Genomic DNA, 14,212 nt, shown 5'->3' on the forward strand with positions numbered 1-14,212 from the left:
AGCCACAGCTGGATCATGGAATTCCTTCTTAGTCTGCTTAATGTGTAAAATTAGCACAAAGTCTGACAGCTATCTCTGGTTCTAGCCTGTACATATATTATTGAACTAATTGATTGCTAAACCAATGTTTGTGGATAGGAAATAAAACACTCTAGGCATAGTAATGTTACTGTAGATCTTTATTGAAAATAAAAAAGAATTTGTCTTTTTTTTCTAACCAGAACAACCCAGAAAGAAATGATGAAACAGTTTCATCTTTGTTTTATGTTCACACACAGAATTTACATACATTGGAGTGAAAGGAATTGAAAAGCAATCAGAGCAACCACAAGCTTGATTCACAACTGCTTTATCCCAGTTTTACCTAGGGAATATCTCTGAACTTCATAAAACTGGAGGAAGCAGTGGTGAGTTAAGCTCCTTTGATTTAATTTCTTTGCTGGGTTTTTCTGCAAATATAAGCCACTAATTTCAATGCAAACCTCAACTACTGCTCTTTTCCAACAACTTTGTGATCACTTATATGATCTAGTGCTCGTATCTTCCACATTTGTCAATATTCAATAAAAAAATACTCTTGGAAAGTCTTTAGGACTTTCAACCTGAGTTTTCAAACCTCACCCAAGCATGAACTGTAAGGCCACTTAAAATTTTGCCTGGGTGGCAACTGAACTCCAGGTAATAGAGAGTACAATAAATTATTTTGCAGTTAGTCTTGCAAATAATAAAATCATCTAACAATCCTGGGCTTTAGAAAGCAGAAAAACCCAGAGAAATTGTGTTCACCAGCCAAGAGCCTCTTGTTTGTCAAGAAAACAATAAACAGGGTTTGAAGGGGATGTATCTCCTGAAATATATTTGCCTGTGGCATGGCACTCCTGAGCCTCAACCAAAACATTTATAGTTGCATTGGAGGGAAAAGTGAAGCTACTCATTCTCCAGGAAAGGAAATCAGAAAGCCTTAAAGGAATTGTGTGCACCTCTGGGCCCGGGGAACTTTCCAAGGACAGGTCACTAAAGTTCCCTGGCTCAGCACAGCAGCAGCTTTACACTCAAATGCTACAGAAAAGCAAAAATATTGCCAAGTAACAGTAATGCCATGGATTCCTTTTGGGCTGCATTCCAGATTCTGGAAAATCCCTGTGTCAATGATCTCCTGGTACAGGGCCATGAATTGCAATCCTGACTAAGACAAAACTCCCAGAGACTTCAGTGGGACAGTATCTGTCCACTGGCAGCATTACTGGCAGTGTCCACCAGCCAGCCACTAAATTAGCCCTACACCTCAAATTTGGATATTTCAGAGCCCAAAACCCTCTGCAGCTAAAAGCCCACAACCCCAGCCCACTGCTCCACACCTGCAGGGCTGGGCTCCAGGGGCAGACAAGGTGAGAGCTCCCAGTTACACCTTGGTGTGAATCCTTGTTCTGCAAACAGGGATCTCTGACTGCTCTGGCATTTCCTTCAGTTTTATTTTCAGACTACTGCACCTACCTGCACCAGCAGAGCAAAGCTACATTTGACGTTTTCCTGATTTCCAAAGGAGTAGTAAAATTTAGGGGAGAAAAATATCAGTTTAGGCCCTCAAATGTTTTTTAGTGGCCTAAATCTGGTGGGAGTTTCTCCAATGGACAGGTCACAGACACACAAACAAGGCATTTACACAAAAGCAGCCCTATTGAACCGGGTTTGCCAAAATTGAGAGGTAATTTTACCCTCACCAAATGCTACAGCTGGCCTTGGCTACACTGGGATCTGTCAATTGAGGGTGAAAATCCCCTTGTGCTGGTGCTGAGCACAAGTGTGCAGCATCCAAACCTGCCTGGGAGAGGCAGCAGGAGCTGGAACAGCAGAGGAATCTTGTGCTGGGCGCCAGGACAAAGCAAATTTCACTCAACACACAAATCACGGCGTGCTAAAATTCCCACCCCACCCGCCTGCTTCTCCTCCCTCCTCAAAACCCACCGAGGTGCTGCATGCAGCATTGAGCATTGAGGCCCCAGATGTGCAACCTAAAGCCCTTCGACAGAGAGAGCACGGCTTAACACGTACGTATCATTGTCTTCATCTTCCAGGAGCAGCTTCTCGATGGGCAGGGCGCCGATGGCTCTCCGGGCATCCTCCAGCTCCTGCGGGGCTGGCTCGGGGATGGAGATGGGCACAGGCACCAGCTGGGGCCCGGGCAGCGAGGAGGAGGCTGCAGGGTACTGCAGGGTGGAGGCTGGCAGGGCAGACAGGGGCTGTGCCCACGGGAAATACGTCAGGGGTGGCTGCTGCTCCGTCACCTCCAGCGGTGGCACCACGGCCGGGGTGGTGCTGCGGGGCTGGGGAGGGGGACAGAAATACAGCAGAGTGAGGCAATCGGCCAGGTGGGGCAGGGGGAGGATGCAGCACAGGCTGGGGATGCTCATCCCACTTCTAAGATCCTCATCCTTCCTCTCTGGGTGAAGCTCTGTGCTGAGGGTGACACCTGTGCCCAGGTCACGCTCGCCTCAGGCTCCCTCCAGCTTTCTGTTCCCATCCCCACCCTCCCGTGACCCTGTCACACCCTGTGCTGGCAGTGCCCTCTGGACAGTCCCATCTTTGCTGTCACCAAGGCTGGAGGCAGCTCGTTGTGGCCTCTGGAACAGCCCAGGCAGTGCCACATCCCAAAGCCATCCCACGGCCCTTCCTTGGCACTGAAGGACACAGAAATTTGGGGGCCTTTGGGGGCATTGCTGGGCCTGCCTGAGCAGCCAAACTGAACCAGGGAAAGGAAAATCAGCTGCCCCAGGTCCACTGGAACCTGAATTCTCTGCCCTTCCCCTCTAAAGGGAATCATCTTGTGTCAGCCAAGCATATTTTGTCTGGCCTGAAGCCAAATATTCTACTAGCTTTACATATTTTGACCTTGCTCTTTTATCCTTTAACAGCAGCTTCTGAGAAATTTATTGCCAAGTCATCCTTCCTGCCTTACCTGATCGATGTGCTTCCTGGAACCTCACTGACATTTTTTTTAAAAAAATTTAAACATGGAAATAAAGAGTGACAATCCCTGCTCAGTCTGGAAGAGTGAAGAGAGCTGGGGAAAAGGAATTTTGGGAATTTTGCCTGATTCCAGTACAACCACAACTTTTTGCCCTGCACAAACCATATAATTGTCCAGAAAATTACGTGGCATGGATGCAAAGACACACAACATGACAGTAATTAAATAAATTAGACTAACTACACCCCACTGCTCTTGCTAGAAGGTGAGAATTAACATCATTCACATCGTGGTGCTTTTGACTTACTGCAAAATTGGTGATGAGAGGCTGGGAGGTGTAGGTGAGGACAGAGGAGGGTCCCACCAGAGTGTAGCTGGGACACACGGGCTGCACGTACATATCTGCTGTGTAGGGACAGCCGCCAGCCTCGTGGGACACGTACTCAGGGTAAGGGCTCCACTGAGCCAGGGGCTGCAGGGAGCTGGGAGAGGGCTGGGGGATCCATCCAGAGGCCAGAGCTCCTTCCTCTGGGCCAGGCAGAGCAGGGCCAGCAGCGTCCATGTCAATGCAAGGCTGGCCTGGAAAACAGGACAGGATTAAAGCCCAGCTCAGCACACTCCTCCCTGGAGAGTCACAGAGAGTCAGGGATACATTACCCATGGGTGAGTATGAAGGGACTGGCTGATGGGGCAAAGTAACCTGCAAGAGAGAAGAAAAAATAAAGATCAGAGGTGAAGCCCATCAACATTAAATTCAATCACTTAGAGAAGCACAAAGCATAGCGGGCATTATCAGCTGATTATTAATGTCAGGGTCTGAGTTCTCCCACCCCACACAAGGGCCAGAAGAACTGAACCTGGCAGCCAGGACACACCACCCCAAACACCCACAACATCCCCTCAGCTCAAGGGGACCTTAAAGTGTGTTTAAATCTCCTGTAGCAGAGAGAAATCTCCTTCAGAGAGGAGCCAGCCAAGCTGCTGCCTGCTGGGAGGGCAAATGCAGGCTGAAAAAACCAGCCAGGGATGGCTCTGGGTGGTCTCTTTTAGACTCCTGAACAAGCTGCCTCCCTTCCAAGCCACTTTCAGTCCTGAGGAATCAGATCCTGCCAAGTGCAAAGCACTTTCCCCTTTCCATTAAGTGATGGAAGGCGCTCAGCACATTAAAAGCACCCCACCTGAAGAGATATTTTAATGGCATTGCCAGCATCAGGCAACAGGGCCTTCAAAACAATTTAGAGATGCAAAGGTTTCTTTTACTGGCACAGTACTGCTGGGGCAGGGAAATCACTGAGCTCCTGAGGGAGCATTTTCCCCATGTTTGTTTTTTCCCTACCGTTGTAGCTGCAGTTGCAGCAGAATTATGGATGTTCCCCCTTTTCCTCTTCAGCAGCTCCTTCACCGGCTCCTTCACTCGGACACCTTGGTAGGGGCGAGGCTGTGGCTGCTGCTCTGAGGCAGAAGCTGAGAAAAAATAAAATAAAATTTATGCAACATTTATTTTCCTTTCAGGGACCCCAGATCCCCACAGCAGCCTGGTGGCTGTACCAGGAACATGTTTATTTTGTTCTTCCTTTCCTTTGTGTCCTTCAGTGCCACTGACCTGCAGGGCAGATTTACACATTCCCAAAAGGAAAACTAGACCAAATATACATAAAAAAGTAGAGATTAGATATTTAAAATAAATATATTCACTGTTTAGGCAGAAGGTATAAAAACAACACAAATCAGGAAAACATCTTCACTTGGAAAACCATTTAAACATCATTAGTTGGACTTAAATATCTCATTTTGAGATCAGGCAGGTGCCGAAGTCCCAACCTAGACCAGAGCTGTATTTCAGTTCCGAACAGATTTTGCTCATAGCCTGGTCAGGAGGTTGATAAACAGCTGACAACACATCACAGATCTTCCACCCAAAAGCCTCCCAGCTCACACCCATAAATTCTGCTCCATTTTGAAGAATGAAGTTTACAGCCAGCTCCAAAAGCCTCTCCCAGGGCCATGTGAGCAGTGAAAGCAGGGGAAGCACAGTTCTGCCAGAGCCAGAATTAACAACTCATATTTTACAGGGAGTGTTTGGAGGGAATTGATAGCAGAAGGAAACCAGGGGATATCAAAGCCTGGTGTTTGTAAAGGCACCGATAGCCTGCCCCTTTCACTGCACTTTGATGTGTAAATACATCAATTGATAAGTTTTCCATTTTTAAAGATTCCAACTGGCCTTTGTTTTTGAGGTACAGGTGGGTATCCAGCTCCAATCGCAATTTTAAACTCTTATTCCACCCCAGGAGCATTTATTTCGATTCATATCCTACGAGAATGAATCATTTCACTTCAGATCATCTCTCCCAGCCAAATTTAATTCTGTGCACACTGAGATGTTTGTGTTGAACCTTCCTGGGAGGAGAAGAGTGGAGTTCTAAATACAGAGATCATAAATCCACATCAGAAATTACTTAACAGAATAAATGTTTCTGCTCTAATTTCTTTTAAAAAATACTTTTCTCCCTTCAGCTTGGCACTTTTATTAACTCATTATAAATAATTTAATTATGAAATCTTGATTGGCCAATCCTTTTAGGAAATCCTAGAAATCCTTTTAGGACCAGACAGAACTCCATTTATGCACTGAACTGTTGCCTTTGTTATGCACATCAAGGAAATACTTTACTTTTAAATGGTAGTTGAAACAAAGATGATTTTCCAGCCTTTGCCTGATCTACCTTTGCTTTCTGTGGACATCCTTTGTAGCTCTTTAAATCAGGTTTCTTGCATTCCTGTGAATCCTGTGGCTTTCCAAATGCAATTTTAAAAGAGAATAAAGGTTCTTTAAGCCTCCATACAAACATCCATAAGGGCTTTTAATACAATTCACATTTTGCTTTTTAAATTTAATGGGTATTAATTTATTTGAGTGCAAATAATAAAGAGTTCTGGTGCTCTTGGTGCTGCGTGAAAGCATCAACTCCACAAATCTGAGCTCTGCCAGAGCTGCCTGAGTGGCAGAAATGAACATTTTGGGGAGTATCTCATCCCCAATTCATCAAAGGGCCTCCCTGCAGAATTGGGGTGAGGAAGGATGGTGGTTTCTGGCTCCAGGTTTGGGGGGATGGGAAAGAAGAAATTTACTGTAAAAGCTGACAAATATACCTATTCAGAGTTTCCGGTGTAAGCAGAGTAACCCCCCCAAAAAAATAAAAATAAAAAAAAAATTAAAAACCAAAGTCTGCAGATCATATTTCGGTTCCCCCAAGCTGACCTCCAGAAATAAAAATAATGTGAGCACAGCTGCTTTTCCACTGCTCAGGGGTGTGTGGGGTCTGAGAAGCACAGACAGACCACAGCAAAATGGCTTTGGGGCTTCAGGGTGCAATTCCTCATCGAGCTAAAGATACTTGGTCATTTATCAATATCAGCATTTGCAGGAATAATGACAATTAAAATACCTTTGTAAAGGAAGAGCCTGGATTTAGTCATCCTTATATAAAGGTTTTGACAAACTATGAAGCTACCTTGGACCAAGATTCCATTGTATTTTAATTTTAGCCTTGAGAGCCCAAGTTCCATTCAATAAAATTAAAGGAATAGCAGCAGTGTCCTGGCTTGTCTCCTGCAATTCCAGCACCCCACATGCTGCTCCTCAGTAGGCACATTTTGATTTGCACTCGCTCTGGGAAGCTGGGGCACTTTGAGACATCTCCAGTCAAGAAAGAAGAGAAGGACTCCAAATCCAAGCACAGGGAAGCTTTGCAGTGGATTCCACGTTTCATTGGGGCTCATTTCGACGCCTGGGCCAGGCTACCTCCCCAGCCCCCAGCTCTTTCCATCAATGTTATCACCTGATGTGTTTGCTGAAAGTCCACAAAAGCCTGGAAGGGTTGTGAGCAATCTTTAAAAGAGGCTGCTGAACGCCAGAGCTGCTGGAAAGGCACCAAAGGGCTCCGAACGTCGAGTGACAACAGCAAGAAGATTCCAGACCCTGCCACAACTCAGCCTGGAAGCCCCCAAAGTGCACAAAAAAGGGATCAACTCATGCAGATACACACCCCTGATTCTCAAAAAACATTGATCTGAGCGCATCAGGCAGAGAAAGCTCATCAAGACATCGCCAGAAATTCAAAGTCTTTGCTCCCCTCCGTTTTGGTTTAACCATTGTTGAAACCGGAGGGAAGAGAGTGGCAAAACAGCTGCTGGAAGGGTGCAGGCAGCGAAGCGTGGCGAGTTTCAGATCACTAAACTTCACCCCAGCAGCTCTGGCCTTCACACACACACGAGCTGCAGCTCGGTTTCAGCCTTCCAGACAAGGCAGGGCAATTTCCCAGCAGGCAGATTTCAGTTTGAAATACCCTGCCTGCAGCAAGTGTCACACGGCTCCCTCCTGCAGAAGATTTCTGTGCTCACAACTCGTGATAAGCTTATCAATTGATCAGTGTTAACACTGCAAATGGTTTTCCCTTTTTTTAATTTTTTTTTTCTCCTTTCACCCTCCAGTGTAATAAATAATTGAAAAGAAACACAATGGTTTCTCCTGTTTGCAGTAGCACCAAAAAGCAATCGCTGACTGCAAATAACAAGAAAAATTGAGATTTCAATTAGCAAACCCCTGAGTTAATGGCCTGGATATTGGAGACCAAATCATGTTTTTATCAGACACAGTGAACTTTGGCTAATTAAAAGAAGAAAGAGGTTTCATTTCATAGGCTTGTCTGCCTAGAGTCAAATCAAAACTTTTTTACTTCCATGCCAATTGCAAGGGTCAAAACATTGGTCATGATCTTGTCTTTATTTCCTGGATAATTACAGAGTTTCCCCACAAAAAAAACAAGGTGATCTTTCTCTGTGCTTTGTTGTCAGTCCAAGACAGGGGAGCAAAGCACTGAAATGCATTTAATTGCCCCAAATCCCAGCCAGTGACATGACAGGGAGTCACTCAGAAATCTTCATTTCAACTCCATCCCTATCCCTCAGCAGCCTTCAGGGCATGTCCTGCTTTTAATTAATATTTTAATTGATCCAACCAACAGTTAAAGGTGAAACACAGCCACGACCCACCTGCAACTCCAACCCCTGGAAACAAAAATCCAGTTATTTCTGCCAAGATCTGTTTTGGTGGCCACAGGCTGGGGTGGCTGGTGAGCACCAGGTCCCTGGTACCTGATCTAAATTAATTAATACACACTTGACTGATAATTCTCTGTCAGGGCCTGAGAATAAATATCCTCATCAGAGCCAAATAAATCATGAAAACTGAGAAAATGTTTATCTGAGTTCCGTTTGGCCATTTCTTGCTTCATTATCTTTTCATTCCCAAAGGATACATCCCAAAACCCCAGGTTTGCACATCCAGGCCCATTTGAAGGGCTGGACTTGCAGCTTTTTTTCTGTGCTTTTGACACAACCCAAATTTCCCTTGAAGTTATAAAGAACACAAGGAAAATTGGACTGAAGAGGATTATAATTTATCCTGTTCAATGCACTGTGTGTGGGTAAGTCAATAAAGATTTTGCTAATGCAAAGCACCCACCAAACATCTGGGCAAAAAATCTGCTTCAAGACAAACCCAGCTGGGAGCAGGGGCAAAAAGGGCTGAGTGATGGTTCTCAGCACAAGGAAATGAACTCAGCAAGGTCCTGGGCATAATTCAACAGCCTCAATATTTCACCTGCTTACCAACACCTCAGAATCATGTTTGGCTGGGTTTCCTACACTGCATTATAACCACCAAAGTCAGTGAAATATTAATTTGACAGAAGCATATTTTAGATTTATGCCCAAATATCTTCATTTTCAGGTGTTGGAAGATTTTCCAGGAATCAAACCAGCTTTGGATTCAGGCAAATCCACGTGCCTTGTGCTGTTCTTGAGGAATGCTTTTGAGAACTGTCCTTTAAAAAATATTTCCTTCACGCCTAAAAGGATCTAAATGAGTGGAGAGCACTGTGCAGAGCCTACATTTTGCTCCCACACAAGGAAGGTATTGCAGATGAACAAATACAGAGCGGATTTTCAATTTTTCCACTTGGATAGAAACCAAAATCAAGAGGAGACACAAAATTCTGGCTAATCCCTGCTGCTCTGGTTATTTTAATAAAATAATATAAAAGCTTTCAAGTGCCAAATGAGAGTTGGGAGCCTTGTAGTGGTGAGGGCCACTAAAAATTCTCTGTTTCAGAATAAGAGAAGCCCTGGTGCAAAGGGGAAGCTGAGATAGACAGAAAGTGTCTTTAAACATAAATCTCACCCTCAGGACCTAATTCCTCCCAGCCCATAATACTCTTTCCATTTTAGTAATGCAAGCTTTCCATTTAATTGCTGCTGTGGTCATTTGTAGAGTTTGACACCTGCTTTGCAAAGCATGGATGGGCTCAACTTTCATGTTATCCCTCTATCCTGGTGGGGTTTTACCAAAATTATCACTCACAAGGTGCAGAATGTTGCAGTTTCGCTCTCAGTCTCATTAGCTGATACTTTCAGAGTGCCTCTGTGCAGCCCCACATCTGTTGTGGGCAGAAAAGCTTTTCTCTTCACTTTGAAAGGGTTTGGGAAGGGATTTGCAGAGGTGTGAATTCACATCTCTCAGTGGTAAAGGGAATCTGAGCGGCTGAATCTCTGCAGGTGACAGCAACGGGAGCTGAGCACCCAAAAAACTTGGACACGGGCAAAACCAGCACCTAAATAGGAGATTCCTGCAGAATTAGCACGAACTAGGCTGGAAAAGACCTTTTTGATGATGAGATCCTCAAACCCAAGCTGCTTCCACGCCTCTCAGAACACAAACCATTTGTATGGAAGGGTTATCTTAAAAAATTCACAACGGAGGTAACAATAAAAACAAATGAGGAGGAAATAGCTGGTGCTGCCCATGAATTTCCCATCCCTGAGGGGCTGCTGGGGTTGCTCCTGTTCAGCAGAATCCTGGGGAGCCCCGACCAGTCACTTCTCCTGGGCCGTGGGAGGGGAGGCTTTCGGGCTGAGCCACCCTCAGGGTTTTGTGTGCAGAGGAGTCACTGTGCCGTGACCTGGGGAACATTCCCAGCCAGGCCAGGCTCCCCAAGCTACAGCAGCAAAGTGTCCCAGCTTTCCTGGTGTTCCTGCAGAAATGTCCCTGAAGGAGCAGGAACCCAGCCACCCCTGAGAAGTGCCCTGAGAAATGCCCTCAGGTGAGGTCACAGCTGCCGCTCGAGGGAGTTCCTGTGTCACTTGTGGGTTTTCACAGAATATTCTGAGCTGGGAAGGCCCCACCAGGATCATCCACTCTGAAGCGAGTGGCCCATACAGGGATTGAACCCAAAATCTTGGTGTCATCAGCACCAAATGAGTCAAATCTCAGGGTTTCACTTTGGAAAGTTCCCAGGTCACCTGAGCTGCCTGTGCATCAATTTCTGTTCCAGGGCAAGGCCGCGGGTCCCACGCGGAGCATCCGTGGGGTCACAGGTGGGGCAGGAACGTGAGGTCCCAGCCGCTCACACTGCCAGGAAACAGAGGTGACACCAACTGGGGACTCACTGAGCTGCTGGGAGCTCCAAATTCCCCTGAAACCCGCGGGATCTGGCACCTGGATACCTGCCCTGACCCCAGGGGTCACACAGGGGTCTCCAGGACAATCCCCCCGTCTGCCTTCAAAGCCAACATGGCTTGGAAAAGAAGCAGCATTAATCAGATTTCCAACAGTTCCACGCTGGAAAAAGGAATTCTGAGAAAAGGAGGGAGATTTGAGGATTAACAAGCTCAGAGGACACTGACCAGGAGTTGTCTACAAATTATTATCAGGGAATGATTGGCATAATTTGACTTGTCATTCCTGCAAAGGAAAATAGTAAAATAAAACCACCAATTCAGTTCCCAATTTCCTCCTACCCAAAACAATGTTGTTAGCATTGCTTTGTCAATGCAGGAATAAAAAACCCAACCCAAATAAACCATTCAGGGACTTCAGAGATGGAAGATTAGAATCAGGATTTGGATGTGATCATCCTGCAGTTTTTTCCATGTCTTCTCCTGAAAACTGCTCAGGGTGAAGGGGGAAATACAAATAAAACTTCCCAAACACACATTTGAGCTGCCAAAATGTTCAGCTGAAAAGAAAAAAAAGCAGGAAAAAACCAAAGGGAATGGATTTCAAAGCTCACAAAGGCACACAGTTGGTTTATTACAGGTACTAAAACAACCTACAAGTGTGATAAAAAGATGAGCAATGTCAGATAAGTCACTGGCAAGGGTTTAAGAAATTAATTTTTCCACTCAGGTGTGTTGTACCATTCTGTGTTAGTGGAACAGCAGGGTGAGAGGCAAAGGGTGGCAGCACAGTTGCCAAAATGAGCATCACCTACTGATGACAAATGAGATATGACGGTGATAAGAGTGAGAATGAAAACCTTGCAAGAAGCAAACACCTACCTGGAGCAGGATCAGTAAACTACTCCAGCAAAGGTGGGCCCAGAGGAGTGAAATTATCTTGAAAACAAGAAAACTGATTTCCTGTAAAGTCATAACTGTATTGCCCTCAACTGCTTTGTTCCTTATCTTTTTTAATTAGCTGAAAGAAGTACATATTAAAAAAAAAAAAAAAAAAAGGCACAGAAATAAGATTTCTCACAAGTTTCACTTTTCAAAAGGAAAATTTTCTGCTATGTAACCACGTAACCTTTGATATAATACCTGCATCCTGTTATTGTTTTTATGAATCATAGTCTTCCACTTGATTCATAGTGATGAAAGCCAACAAAGCAGCCCTGAGCTCATATCCCTGCTGGAAAATGAGCATCACACCTCGGCTCTGGCCTCTCTTGAGTCATTCCTGAGCATCCCCTCCCCTGCCACTCTCTGCTGACTTTTCCTTCCCAACCCTCAGCTGTCGCCAGAGGTAGGAAAAGCAAATCAGAACTCACTTACATTTTTGCCAGTGCATTCTGTGGTGGGATGGAGCTTTTTTCCCCCCTTCTTGGCTGAGGATAACTCGGCTCTGTGCCTGTGTGTGGCTCCTGGGTGGGGATGTGACAAGTGAGGGTCAGGATGTTTCTTTCGGCTTTTTAAAAGCGCTGTGTTCCCGCTGAACCCGGTGACATCATCACCCCTCCAACCACAGCCACTTCTACATTTTCCCTTTGCTCTCTGCTTCTTCTTCTTCTCCTTCTCCTTCCCCATGCTCAGCAGCCCCTGGGAGATGTTCTGCATTTAAAGCTGTCACTGAGATGGGTTTGAGCAATCAAAGGTGGAACCTGCCTCTCCTGGGATTTCACCTTTCAAATTTGCAAAATCAGGGCACAAGGTTGGACGGCAGAAAAAAGTCTTTCAGGAAGATTTTGACCTCTTGTGGCACTAAGGATGATTTTTTTCCTGACATTCTGATGCTCTGGATGGCACAACCCCCATCTTCCCACAGCCAAAGCAGCCCCCAGGCCATGCCTGCCTGGCCCTTTAAATGTGCAACCCTTCTAAAACCCAAAATTTGAGTGTTTGCTCCTGCCTTATGAGAATCTCAACTCCCTGGGGCCACTAAATTTGAACTTGTGAGGAAACACCTGTAAACACTTCAAGCCCCATTAAGCCAGGACGTCCTTCATTTAAAAAAGAAACCCCCTTTTTTTTTTCTGTTTTGTTTTTATCAAAATACAACACTTCCTACCCAGGGAGAAGCAGCCCTTCCAAAAGAGCCTGCAAAGCTGAAGGAAGGTCACAGGGACCTGGAGAAGTTCTTGGCATTAATGACAGCACCAGTACCATCCACAAAGTGAGCACAACCCTCTTCCCTCTAAAAATCAGACCTCTGGGATCAATTTTCACAATTAACACTGACTTTGGAGCCTCATTCCCAGAGAAATATTTGTTGGAGCTGCACAGTGAGGTCAAGATTTCATCATTCCCAGGGTGCTGTTCAGATTTAATCGTTGAACTGCCCCAAGAATTTGCTCTCCCAAATGTCTCTTCCCATAAAATGACCAAAGCATGGATCTGGTGGGTTTTGGCCAGAATTCTACTAAAGGAATTTTATGCTTCCAGGTGTTTCAGGCACCTCTTGGGAACTGATCCATTCTGTGAACCATTCCACAACACACCAAACAGCATTTGGTGGGAAAACGCAGATTAATCAGATGAATACTTAATTGTACTCACTCTACTTCAAAGACTTGTCCAAAAACCAAAAAGGAAGCAAACCCCAGAGTAAGCAGAGTGGAAAGAATTAAGGGATGTGAGTGTCTGCCTTCCAAAATAGCCCCGACCTCCTCTGTTCTCAGGCACGAGGGCATTGTTCAGCCACATTTTGCATATCTGAATTACTGCTGAGTACCAGCCCCACGCTGGGACATCCTCCCTGCTGCTGAAGTGCTTCGTAACAGCTGATACTGCAAAACCAGACAGGTGGGCTGGGGTTGAGCTCCCAGTGAAGCCAGGAAAAGCATTGAGGCTGGTTTCACTGGAATTTCAGCCACTCCAGAGCACAGAGGAACCCTGGACTCTCCTAGCTGTGGGATATCAATGCTGGGTTTCTCCCTAAACTAATGAAACTCCATTTCAGAACCCCCTACATGTGTAGAATTAAGGAAATGTGCAGCAAATCTCTTCCTGAGAAATTCAACTGGAATGCCAGGGCCTGAGCACACATTTGGGTTTGCTGAAAGCCTGAAGGACAGGGAACACTGGGAGAAGTTCTGGAGTTTGGTTGGAGCAAAAGTAGTGCCAGAGGGGGTTGGAAGTGTTCTCTGCTGAAATTTCCTTGTGGAAATTCTGGATTCTGACAGCACAGAGCTCCTGGGCCAGAGCAAAGGGCAGGATGGAAACCTGGCCACAGATACAGGAATATCTTTGTCCCTGTTTCCTTTTGCTTTCCTTGTTTCCCACTCCAGTGCTGCATTACACGTTTTTGGTGGAATCCTTTGTGCTTCACCTCTCGCTTGTTGGAGAGGTTGTGTGGGGGGAAGAATCTCATTGCCATTGATTGCCAGCCTCGAGCTTTCTGTTCCTGGAATATTCACTGCTAGGCAGCCCAGTGAAATCATCATTTAGTAGGATCTGACCAAGTCTGACAAGACAGAATGGATCATTCTCAGATAAGGGAATTTATTGCTTTTGCTGTTTACCAGATCCCTTTATTTTCTTCCTAGCTGGCCAGAGCCTGAACTCAAGGGCTCAGGCAGACCCTGGGCTGGTTTTTCTCTCTAAGAAAACCCTCTGTGCACATTTGGGATCTGCAGAGCAGCAGCACAGGCTGAGATTCGTGCACAGCAGCTCTGGGGTGCAGCT

General features: G+C 45.7%; 1 protein-coding gene across 6 annotated transcripts; it reads right to left on the reverse strand.

Annotated features, from left to right (window-relative positions):
• Window positions 1-161: 161 nt before the first annotated feature.
• POU2AF1 (POU class 2 homeobox associating factor 1) lies at window positions 162-11,976 on the reverse strand. 6 transcript variants are annotated; one of them, XM_086861066.1, is made up of 7 exons: window positions 10,527-10,580; window positions 10,331-10,439; window positions 5,695-5,757; window positions 4,305-4,432; window positions 3,626-3,668; window positions 3,276-3,547; window positions 162-2,324 (listed from the first exon to the last, which is right to left on the reverse strand). In XM_086861066.1, exons 3-7 carry the CDS (start codon window positions 5,711-5,713, stop codon window positions 2,013-2,015), a joined length of 774 nt encoding a protein of 257 aa, XP_086717192.1. In that variant the 5' UTR covers window positions 5,714-5,757; window positions 10,331-10,439; window positions 10,527-10,580; the 3' UTR covers window positions 162-2,012. The 6 variants fall into 6 exon arrangements, with proteins under 6 accessions (XP_086717192.1, XP_086717189.1, XP_086717191.1 ...); XM_086861063.1 differs by having other exon boundaries at window positions 5,695-5,763; window positions 9,393-10,619; XM_086861065.1 differs by having other exon boundaries at window positions 10,331-10,598.
• Between the last annotated feature and the right edge of the window lie 2,236 nt (window positions 11,977-14,212).

This window comes from Cyanistes caeruleus, chromosome 23 (genome assembly GCF_971803275.1).
Source record: "Cyanistes caeruleus chromosome 23, bCyaCae1.hap1.1, whole genome shotgun sequence".
Taxonomy (NCBI): domain Eukaryota; kingdom Metazoa; phylum Chordata; class Aves; order Passeriformes; family Paridae; genus Cyanistes; species Cyanistes caeruleus.

Coding starts and splice junctions, on each gene's coding strand:
- POU2AF1 (XM_086861062.1), bottom strand. CDS start 9,429: ATGAGACTGAGAGCGAAACTGCAACATTCTGCACCTT. Junction 3,669..4,304: donor CTGCAACTGCAGCTACAACG/GTAGGGAAAAAA, acceptor TCTCTCTTGCAG/GTTACTTTGCCCCATCAGCC. Junction 2,325..3,275: donor CTCTCATCACCAATTTTGCA/GTAAGTCAAAAG, acceptor CCCCCTCCCCAG/CCCCGCAGCACCACCCCGGC.